The 12,403-nt window shown below is 41.3% G+C and overlaps 1 protein-coding gene across 1 annotated transcript in view; it reads left to right on the plus strand.

Moving 5' to 3' along the window:
- LOC124596291 overlaps positions 1 to 12,403 on the plus strand; it is a 399,002-nt gene that overhangs the window by 355,657 nt on the left and 30,942 nt on the right. Inside the window, exons 6-7 of the mRNA XM_047135384.1 lie at positions 9,644 to 9,819; positions 11,199 to 11,301. Coding sequence (XP_046991340.1) covers positions 9,644 to 9,819; positions 11,199 to 11,301 — 279 coding nt within the window. The remainder of the gene's footprint in view (positions 1 to 9,643; positions 9,820 to 11,198; positions 11,302 to 12,403) is intronic.

A 12,403-nucleotide genomic window follows, 5' to 3' on the forward strand; every position in this document is an offset into this window, starting at 1 on the left:
TCTTTCTTGCAAATAGAGCCAGAAGTCGAGTAAATTCTTGTGTCCATCACGATAGGGGTAATGGACCGCGTGTCCACGTATCCAAGTGACGGAGTTGGTCCGAGTCTTGGGGTAAAATGTCTCATCCGGAAACAATAACGTGCGTGCAGATATATGCTCCGGCCTAACTCGCAAGAGATAAGCCAGCATCTGCCGCACTAGGTGCCAAACCGGTTCCGCCTCTCCACAGCTGAGGCGGTGCTCGTCAGAATCTACTGTATTGCAACCCACACAATTCGGAGATTCTGCCGTGTGGATATTGTAGAGACGTTCTTGTATCACGAGCTTCCCATTAACGACTACGTACCATTGGGGAGCAACATCGGAATCAAGCATGGCATCGTGTACAGTCTTCCATACCACGCGCCACCGTACGTCAGGATATTTTAATTCGACCACATTTAGGGGGCGGAGTTGCAGCATGTCGTGATATAGACGTCGAGTTGTGGCCATTCGTGGTGTCGTGAGCGCTACACTGGAATAACTTTGTTCTAAATAGAAACGTCCTATATAAAAGAGGGGCACTGGGATGTCCTGTAGGGGCACCGGCGCTCTTAGTGAAGCAGGTCGTAGCGCCGTCAGAAGCGGACTCGTGAGGCTCGTAGGACAACGGCGCAGCAGACTTAAATGTGAGCTAACATAGAGGGCAATGGCCCTATCATGGACGTTAACTAGGTCGAGACCACCTTTTTCCTTGGGGAGGGTAAGAGATACGTATCTGATCTTCAGTAACATACCAGTGGTGACGAAGTATCCCAGCGCTGCCATAATGCTACGAGCCAAGGGGTTCGGAATGGGTAGCGTTTGGGCGACAGGCGGTATGCGGGACGCCCGCTGAACAATGTGCCATTTGAAACATTTTTTGTATTATTAAAATTTATTTTCCTCTACTTTGTTGCGATTACTGTTCCTATTAATGACTAGTTCTCTGTTACTGCATGGCTTAGCCATTAACCTTGAATCTGTCTCTTTTTCTGGTACATCTTTCTGTCATCACCTTTTTCTTTTACAGTAAGTATTCATTTTGTAGTTTATCTTCCTCCTTAAAGTCTAGTATACCCTCACAAAACTGCATTTGAGTCGTGTCCACATTCTTGTTTTCCGGATTTCCCGTGTACGTTGATATTATACAACGCTGTATGAGAATCGCTTCAGAAACTTTTTTCTCGATTTCTCAGAAAAATGTGTTACGTTACTGACAGAGACCTTTTGTTGCACACCATCTTCAGCAACCTTCTGTCTTGTAGAGAGGTATTAAAAAGTGTTCTATACTAGTACAGGATATAGTACTAATTAAACCCAGGAAATGAATATTTAAATAAAATCAAATTGAATAACACATTTTTGAAACGGACAAGAAAGTATAAAATAGTTCCTAACCCCCATACAAATAGTCCTGACAGGAGTCTTGGACATAACTGATGCATGAAAATATCACCTTTACTATTATGCATTACATGCTGCCCAACTTTTTCGTTTTAAACTCTACAAGTATTTTCGTAGCCATTAAAAACTCAAAAGCACAGATTTTCAGAACTATCTTCATAGAGTCAACAATCTGAATGGTGTTACGATAAGTTATTTTATAATTTTTAGTAAGATTTAAAAATGTGGGTTGTATTAAAAATATTTTTATTTAAATAATTATTTTCTCCTTTTTAGTCACGTGTGTGTCAGATTTTTCAGTCGATCTGAAATGTTTTGGTCAGCGGAAGTGGCCGAGCGGTCCTAGGCGTTTCAGTCTGTAACCGCGAGACCGCTACGGTCGCAGGTTCGAATCCTGCCTCGGGCATGGATGTGTATGATGTCCTTAGGTTAGTTAGGTTTAAGTAGTTCTAAGTTGTAGGGGACTGATGACCTCAGAAGTTAAGTCCCATAGTGCTCAGAGCCATTTGAACCATTTGAAATGTTTTGGTGAGATGACTATAAAGGCATGTGGTAAATATCAGGATTATTTGAGTCTCTCTTCACTTGAGTCACCCAATACATTGCTTCCTCCTACGATTAACTAACCTAAGTACATCACACACATCCATGCCCGAGGCAGGATTCGAACCCGCGAGCGTAACGATCGCGCGGTTCCAGACTGAAGCGCCTAGAACCGGCCGGCTTTTATCACTTACCACATTTTAGCTGTTCATGCAGTAATATTTCAGTATTAGGTGCGACATATAATTTTAGTTATCACTAAAAAACTTACTTTTTATTACTTAATCATTACTAACTCTACTCGCAACCCATTTTCCAAATCTCTGTATGTCCATCTTTTCAGAGATGCTTGCAGAACCTCAGCATTTAAGTACAGAATTCCAGATCATACACCGGTCAGCCATCTAAATTTCCAAATTGTTATTTTATTGGGGGACCAGTTTCGGCAATATATTGCGCCATCTTCAGGCGCCCTGACCGACGTGTAGAAAGATTCCTATCTCGCCTGCCGACTCTGGTGATGTTTGAAGTGATCATTGTCTCAAAAATCTACAGATATCAATCTTTGATTGCTGGCCCCTATTTTGACCATAACCGAGGCTGGAATCTTCCTACACGTCTTTCAGGATCATGAAGACGGCGTAATATATTGGCCGAAACTGGTAGCCCAATAAAATAACAATCTGGAAATTTAGACGGCTGACAAGTATTTGATTTGCAGCATCCACATATACAGCTGAATGTATCTGCAAAAATATATCAATCTACGACACATAGTTCAGGTGAAATGGTGTCATAAACACTGAGATGCGTAAAACACGCGGTTTGTGCTTGGTAGTTCGATTCTTTAAAGAATCGAGGACACGAGTTACTGTTGAATTCTAAGACAGAAACGTGCTGACTCGCTGTTCATAGGTCGCATTTTATTTACAGAACAGTCTGATCGGCAGAAAAAAAAGAACTAAAACAATGCTCACAAGCGGCCACGTGCGAATCGCCGAGCGATCATGCAGACAAAGCGACAGGTGCGGGTCACAGATTCATAAAATCGTACAGATTACCAGTTGGTTGAATATCAATGTATACGCAAGAAACTACCCGCACTCGTGGACAGCGGATGAGGTTATGCACGAGGGGCCACCACACCATTTTGTACACTTTGTGTGGCAGTAAATGACACCAACTTCTAACCAGCGGTGGAGAATAGTCGAGGCGCATGACCAGGAACTGTTCAACTGAGCTTGATCACTTTGGATTTCTGGCGATGTGAACAAAGGTAGTACTGTATTCAACACCCACGAAGAAGTCCCTTTTTTTTCAGAAACATGCGTCCCTTGCATGTACTAGTATATGGAATGTGCGTATGGCATATTTTGACCGGGAGTTCCCTTTCCGAGACTTCAGATACCTGGTGCAAGTCTTGTTATTTGAGAGCACGCCAACGATGTGTCGATGACGATGAAATGATGGTGGTGACAACATAATACCCAGAATGAGATTTTCACTCTGCAGCAGAGTGTGCGCTGATATGAAACTTCCTGGGAGATTAAAACTGTGTGCCCGACCGAGACTCGAACTCGGGACCTTTGCCTTTCCCGGGCAAGTGCTCTACCATCTGAGCTACCGAAGCACGACTCACGCCCGGTCCCCACAGCTGTACTTCTGCCAGTATCTCGTCTCCTACCTTCCAAACTTTACAGAAGCTCTCGAATAATACCCAGTCCCCGAGCGGAAAAAATCTCCAACCCTACCATGAATCGAAACCGGGCGTCTCGAATTGCATTCACCCACGGTGACCACTCAACGACATCCGCTGACAACCAGCTGCGTTCGGCAGAGGTCAGTGATGGAGAGCTGTTTTGAGCTCCTATCAGAATGTGGAACATAGTTATTTAACTTACTGGACGTAAAATCAACATTTTATTCGCAAGCCCCGATTCTTTAAAGAATCGAACATTCATGTGTAAAAAAGCTTCAAATTATGTTCGTTGTAAGTCGCTAAGTGCTCTAATTATGAACAATGGGCGTGTTTAGTCTAAGTAATTTGCACTCTGATTTTAGAAAAGATAGTTTTTCACCCAATCAGTGTTTGAGATGTCATATCTCCTGAACTATATGCCCTACAACATTATAATTGGTGTATGTGGATACTGTTTGGAATGTGTATTGCGAATAGAGTTTCTAATAAACAAAAGTTGCGCTTGATGCTAAAGTTTTTCTGGAAGGACAACGAAAATGTGTTACGGTATAAAAGCTTTCCTTCTATTATTTTGAGGCGGGAGTCAGCTAGTAAAAGTTTCATAAAGGTATGAAATTATGTTTAATATTTGTTAGAAGTAGTTAAGTGCTGTAATTCTAAAATACTGGGAGCACATAGTCTCAGTAATTTGGGCATAGTTACCTCAGGACAGATACACAGTTTCTAGCTATCATGTGTCTTGCTGTGTTAAACCTTTAACATGTGATTATACCTTTTAATTAGTAGCTTATGACAGCATTTTAAATTTTTAAATTCGGCCAATAATTTCATGAAATACTGATAACTGAAATTTGCTCCTGGTAGTCTGTAGATAGGCAACCTGCAACTCGATCTATGAACCATGAACTTCGGATAGTTGGTCACTAATAGCTTTCCACTGTTGATCGGCAAAGATGGGGATATTCTGTGCAATTAGCTGGATGTTGTACAATACGGTGGACGTGGTAGTAATAATTACGATTTATCCGTTACTTGTAATTCAGGATGTACGTAAATGTAAAAAATTTATTGCCGTGCCAGTAGCGAAGTGAATGCGATGCTTCATGCTTCCGCAATACATTCACAGTATGCTAAAAATACCTACAGTATTACTGCTACAAATATCAGTAGTAAAATATGTTTGGAAGTATTTTTAAATGCCACTAAATCATTTGTGTTAAAGACTTCTTGTTATTTTGAGCTGCTCTAAAAGACCAGGAATGCTGCGCGTTTATACGTATTACCGGTTAAAAGCAATGACCTAAGGGAAAATGGAATCGTCAGAGAGTTAACGTAATACAGTGGCATACGGCCGCGTGTTAATATATCCACTTACGTCCTTTAGGTACGCCGGTAGTTTATTTTCAGCCACGCATGGCGTTCGAATCACTCGCGTGCTCTACCTCTTTATTCTGCGACATTTTGTGCTGGCAGACAATCTGATTGGAATTAATCGCATCGTGCTGTCTGGCATCCAGGCCGCTTCCAGCGGCTATTGCGCTGCCAGTTACCAGAAACCATTCAATTAAGTTCGACAAAGTGTCGGCAGTAAACAAGGCGACCGTTTTAATTTAAAATAATCTCTGCTGGCGGATCTCTCTAAACGGCAGTACGACAGAAATGCTACGAGAAGTTCTTTAACGCTATAAAAATGTGAAATTCTTCGGACCATCCTTTTTTGAGATTATACACGTATTGCTAAGGCTTACTGTATTAGTGTTTCGCATTTGTGTCTATCACAGATATTTCTTTGGCAGCTGATTTTCATAACAATAAACTGCTTCATGTGTTATATTTGCTGTAGAATCATTTTCTCTTACTGCGCATGTCTTTTCATGCCTGCATATATACTGTGGGTCGCCTAATTCGTGCTTAATTGCCAAACTACATTTCTTCTTACAGTTTTCTCCTTTGCTCGATTACTAGTGTTGTTTATCTCAAATTTCTTTCTCCTTCCGTCCTTTACTTTCCGGTTTACAAACGTTTATAATAGTACTTAAGGGTACTACAAGGCTCATCCAGAAAATAAAGACCGTTTTGGCATAGGTAATTAAAAACAGAAGGCGTCAGGACAATATTTTGTAAATAAAATAACTATCTCTATTTTTCAATGTACTCGTCATAGCTGCCAAGGCACTTGGTGTAACGTGGGACCAATTTTTCATTTCTCATTTTTTAATCCCCAACCGCCAAAGATTTGAGTCAGAATGTCACTGCTTGTTAGAGATCTTTATTGTTTGCAAACTATTTTACATCAAAAAGTTCCTTTAGTTTCGTGAATAAATGTAAATAACTTGGTGTCACATAAGACGTTGAACTTTTTGCTGTGTTCGAGCTGACAGCGTAATGACTGATAGCCTTCCACTCCGATGTTCGTCGTGTAGACTGGTTCTTCCTAGATCAAACGCAATGCACCGTTTCCTCATTGAGGACTCATTCATTACGCTATCACCATAAACATTCTTCATTTCCGTGTAAAATACGAGGGTAATCCCGAAAGTAAGGTCTCCTATTTTTTTATTAGTACAGAACCGTGTTTGTGTGGCAGTTGGTCACACTGTTATGAAGAGTGCTTCACGTAGTGTGTGTAAACATGTCCACGCCGCGCTGAGGCAGCCGTTGAGAATGGAGCTCACGTTGAATGTTACCGTCAAGTGCGAACTGCCCACAGTTATTCGGTTTTTGAACGCAAAGGGCACTGTACCGATTGAAATCCATCGCCAATTGACGGAAGTGTATGGTGAGTCGCGCATGGATGTCAAAAATGTTCGTAAGTGGTGTAGAGAGTTTGCAGCTCGTCGAACCGAAGTTCACGACGAACAAAGGAGCGGGAGACCGTCAATTTCTGAGGAGACAGTGTTGAAGGTTGAGTAAAGCATGCGTGAAGATCGAGATCACCCTGGATGATCTCTGCACGTTGGTTCCTGAGGTTTCCCGAAGCACCGCTCACAGAATTTTTACAGAAACATTGAACTACCGGAAGGTGTGCCACGCATGCGGACTGAGGACCACATGCGGCAACGAGTTGATGCTTCCTGCGCATTTCATCACCTCCTTGTAGCCGAACAGGACAACTTTCTGGACTCAATAGGCACAGGTGACGAAACCTGGGCATACCACTTTACACCTGAGAAAGAAGAGGTTCATGACTTTCTGAACGGCATGGCGGCGAGCTGGTATGACATGGGCATACAAAAACTGCCGCAGCGTCTACAAAAATTCATCGACAGAAATTGTGATTATGTCAAAAAATAGCTAAATGTTTAAGCTGTAAAGTGATGTAAGTCATTGTTGAAATAAACAGGTCTACGTACTTTTAAAACAAATAGGAGACCTTACTTTTGGGATTACCCTCGTATGAAAGGCCGAACATTTTGTGCATACAGAAAACGAATGACACTGCACACTTTATATTTGGCGGGATTTTTGATGGGTGCCGGCCTTTCGAAACGTTACTGAACAAAGACACGTGACCGCTCGGCAACAAAACTCGGTTCACACTGAGTCTGAGGAAGGATATAACTGGCACGCTTTCGATCACGGTGATAGGAAATCGGCGTCGGTCTTGGGGTGAAATCGGCCTTTACTTTCTCGGCAACCAGCGTATGTTTCAAATGGTTCCAGATTTTAATTTGCCAGTCTTACGCTGTTTCCTTTTAGTGATCTTCAAAACTTCCCCTTACATAATTAGATTTCTGTTTTTGAAATACGACTAATTTACATAAGACTGTATGTGTTCTTCAGCAAGCTGTTAAACTCGTAATTCTAATATATTTCTGTAAGACCACATGTCAAATAATCCAATTAATTATCTTGTAGTAATTATCATGATTTAAATAACGAAAACTGCACCAGTAACTTATTTTTTGCTACTTAGCACAACGCGTTTCGAGAATTTATTCTCATTTTCCAGTGCAGTTGTGCTTTGGTTTCATGAATAAGTTCGGTGATGTTTTGCGTGTGTGCATTTGTTTCTCTCTTAAGTCTTTGACTGCAATCGGAAAATTGTAAAAAATGAATTTTTGAGAGATTTTTAAATGCTAATGTCAGAAATGTATTTTTGTTTGTTTACTTACAGTAAGTAAACAAACAAAAATACTTTTTCTAAGATTAGCATTTAAAAAACACTGAAAAATTAATTTTGCCCGACTTTCCGATTGCAGCATAACTTATAAAAGAGGCAAGACAGCAAGAAAGCACACACACAATTCGTCGTTGTCCGCTGGTGTGAACTGCGTTGCTCGGTATATCCTACACACCTGGACACTGCTATGCACAATGAACATCTTAGAGTGAGGATCTAAATTAGGTGGTATACAGGGTGAGATCAGATGATGACCAGTTTGGCTTTAGGAAAGATTAAGGCACCCTAGAGACATTTCTGATGTTTTCACATGATCTGTCGACGTTATAAAATTGGGCAAGATTTTCGAAATTATGAGAAAAATAACGATAAGCTATAGGGAAAGACGGGTAATATACAATATGTTCAAGAACTAAGAGGGAACAAAAAAATTCAATAACGAAATTCTGGGGTTAAAAACGCTGTAAGACAGCGATGTCCTCATTCGCCCATGCTTTTCAATCTGAAGACTTAACAAACAATGACGGAAATAAAATAAAGGTTGAAGAGTTGAATTAAAATTCAGGCTGAAAGGATATCAATAATAAGATTCGTCGATGACATTGCTATCCTTAGTCAAAGAGAAGAAGGGCTACAGGAGGTTTTGAATGGAATGAAAAATCTGATGAATTACAGAATATGGACTGAGAGTAAAGAATGGCGAAAATAACGAGAAGTAACAGAGATTAGAATATCAGGATTGGTGATCCTGAAGTGGAAGTAGCCAAGGAACTCAGCCACCTAGCAGCAAAATTACTCACGACGGATGGAGCATGGAAGACAAAAAAGCAGACTTGGCCAAGAGAAGTCTGCTGGTATCAGACATAGGTCTTCATTTGAGGCATAAATTTGTAAGAATGTGCGCTTGGACCACTGCGTTGCGTGGCAGTGAGACATGGACTCTGGGAAAACCAGGACAGAGGAGTTTCGAAGCATTTGAGATGTAATGCTACGGAAGAAAGTTGCAAATTCGGTAGGCTAATAAGGTAAGGAATGAAGGAGATCTCCGCAGAATCGGCGAGGAAAAGAATGTTTGGAAAACACTGATAAGAAGATGGGTCAGGATGGTAGTACGTCTGGTAAGACATCATGGAATAACTTCCATGATATTAGTGGGAGCTGTAGAGAAAGACAGAGTTTGGGATACATACAGCAAATAATAGAGGACGGTGGTTACAAGTGCTACTCTGAGATGAAGAGATTGGCACAACAGATGAATTCCGAGTTAATTGCCGTTGAAGTTAGCCAGTCAGGCAGTTGAGCACGCAAATTCAAGCGGCCTTCCAAAGACAGCAGTTCTAAAACCGGACAATATGAACGATGTGTTAGCGTCGTGTAAACCACAGACTTACAGACACTGGTTATTTAATATTGGCTCCTGTTAAGTCTCTAAACGAGATTGGACTGCCGGCCGTTGTGGCCGAGCGGTTCTAGGCGCTTCAGTCCGGAACAATGCGGTTGCTACGGTCGTAGGTTCGAATCCTGCCTCGGGCATGGATACATGTCCTTAGGTCAGTTAGGTTTACACAGTCCTAAGTCTAGGGGACTGATGACCTCAGATGTTAAATCCCATAGTGCTTAGAGCCATTTGGACCATTTGAGATTGGACTCCTCCCACTTTACGTCGGTCAGGCTACCTGAAGAGCTTATGGTGGAACACCGAAACTGGTCCTGTAAACAAATTAAGTGCAAAAGAGACGACTGCAGATGTGTTAATTTTCATTTGATGTTGGCACTAAGGTTCATCGTAATACACGGTTAATCCAGTCACCTACGTTTCACTAAACGAATAAGTTTATTTATTTTTATTGCAGACGCTATGGCGTGGTGGAGGGCAGGTTCGTGTTTGAGGGTGGCTCCCGCTGCGGGAAAGGCGAGGGAGTGCACGTGTGCGTCACGGACCAGGGCGACGAGATCACCAGGACCTTCCAGATGGCGGCCCAGGGCAAGGTGGCAGTCAGGAGGCGACCCGTCACCAGGAACATGTCCAGTAAGTAACACACTGCCCGTTGTACTGTAGTGCAATTGAGGTGCCTGTCACTTCTCTGCTGGTAGTAACACAAAGTCCGTGGTACATAATCCATTTGAAGCATAAAATTAGATTTCAGACTTTCTGGAATCGTAACAACTGACTTCATCAACGAGACATAAAATTCTTTGGGCCAGTCTGTATCGGTTATGATAGTCATAGAAGTCCTTCTCACGTTTTCTGCGTGTTCTCAGTATCCACTTTAAAAATTGAAGAAAATTTAATAGCCAAGATCATATTTAATACTATTTATTCCTGATGACCGTTTTCAACAGCTGAGATTGTCATCTTCTTCTTCTTCTTCTTCGCGGATGGATCACATAGGACCACGCGTAATCAACATTTGTTGACCTTCCTTTTCGCCCAGTATTCCTTCATAAACAACGAATGGGCTAGCTTTCGTTGCGTAGACCACGTATGTCGCTTAGTTTTTCTCTCTTCTTCCTCAAAACCCCGTGTGTTTGTGATTTTTCTGATTTCATTTCTATCATGTAAATTTGGAGACCCTAATTCTCTCAGGTCTTTTCCGTCTGTTTATGCTAGTTCGGTGTTGTAGTTTTGTTCTTTAAAAATGTATGGATTTTGTTTTGTTCTTTAAAAATGTATGGATTTTGTGCGTTAACCTGTTTGAGTCCATTCTTTCTAAATGCCCCATGAATTGGATTCTTCTCATGCGCATTGTGTCTGTTATTTTGGAGATATTTATATATATTTCTGCATTGGGTTTTGGATAATGCACACCATCTTTAGTTCTTGGTCCTAGGATTTTCCTCATTATTTTACGTTCTTTCACTTCTAATTCCTCTTTTAGTGTTCTGTATTGAAGGTTTAGTGTCTCAGATGCGTAGAGAGCTTCGGGTTTAATTACTGTTGTGTAATGTTGTATTTTGCAGTTCCACGAGAGACTCTTTTAGTTGTAAATGCTTTTTGTTGATTGAAACGCCGTCCCCATTTTCTGGACTCTTGATCAGACAGATTTCTTTCATTACAATTTTCTGCAATCTATTCACCTAAATATTTAAATTCTTTTACTCGAGAGATGTAGTTATTACCAATTTTGAGATCAGAATGTGCATCTTTGATGTCAGTCATAAATTTTGTTTTTTGAAATGAAATTTGTAATCCCACCTCTGTGGAATGTGCTACTTACTTTTCATGTCATAAATGAACAGTATTGCCGGAGCCACAGCCGATTATCAACGTACAAACATCTGACAGCATTGTATGTACTATATCTGACACGTGTCTGCTTGAGGAAAACTCCGAAATTGCTCCTGTATACGACTTTTTGATTGACTTAGCTCACTGACTGGCGATTTTCATTTCATTTTCCTTTGCAGTGATGGACAGTCCCCGGCGGCAGATGCTACCCCGAACATCCGAGGTGTCTTCCGTTCTGGCAACACCGGCTCTGTCTGATCTATGCTCAGATGACTTATGCAGGTACGTGATGTTTCTTTTATTTCAAGTTTAATATTAACCAGTAAGAAAGTAATGTTTAGTACAGTTCTACTTTTATTTGAAGAGAAAATGATCTTGACAACTTATACAGGGTTATTCATAAATGCCTGTGGGGTTTCAGAAGACCAATGTGCGTTAAATACAGGGTATACGGGAAAGTGTCTCATATCAGAGGATAGAGTATCTACCCAGCTTTCGATTAATGCACCATGATGTACTTGCATTAGGAGGCAGGTATGACAAAACACTTGTACAAATCGTACACTTAATAGTGCATCAAATGAATTCCCACCATCTGATAGGCAACCCAGTGAAGAGATTTCCAGAGTATTTTTGTATGTCCATCCTTTTAGCAGGACTGTTGACAGTTGATGGTTGGAGTGCTGACACATTATCAGCAAATCCAGTAATGCTGGCAACTGATGGGTTATGCATGGGGATCGTATCAACCTGTACCGCATCACAACAGCCTGAAGCTGACACAATGAAGCGTCGAAACTGGTAGCGACAAAATAAAATAAGAATGGCTGTAGGTGTTTTTATTTTTTGTCACGATTTCCAGAGTGGACTACTGTCGCGCGTTCCCAGGCAATATGCCTGAGCGATTTCAGTGAATTTTCTGTATCATAAATGCTGCCCATACTGAGCAACTGTAATGTAAGTTAAAATTTGGAGAGATGCTGATGAGTGTCTTTTTACCGAATGTGTTGTTGTTTTCGCAGTCATCTTAAGAAACTCCGGAGATACTCATGAGTAATGATGTATAAATACGAGGGTTGCCTGTAAAGTATGCAACACATTTTTTTTCTTCAACAATTCTTTATTGAACATAATGAGAATTAGACACACGAAAGAGTGGTGTTTTATCTATACACCCTATTTTTCCCGTTCTATGGCCTTCCTCTAGCGCGAAACCAGGGCGTGTATGCCCCGTCGGTACCAATCCTTGTCCTGGTGGCGGAACCAGTGCTTCACTGTGTGAATCACCTCCTCATCGTCCTCAAAATGTTTTCCACGAATGCCATCCTTTAATGTCCCAAAACAAGTGGAAGTCCGAAGGGTCTCCCCGACCGCTGCAAATCGT

Source organism: Schistocerca americana, chromosome 2, assembly GCF_021461395.2.
Source record: "Schistocerca americana isolate TAMUIC-IGC-003095 chromosome 2, iqSchAmer2.1, whole genome shotgun sequence".
NCBI classification, from domain to species: domain Eukaryota; kingdom Metazoa; phylum Arthropoda; class Insecta; order Orthoptera; family Acrididae; genus Schistocerca; species Schistocerca americana.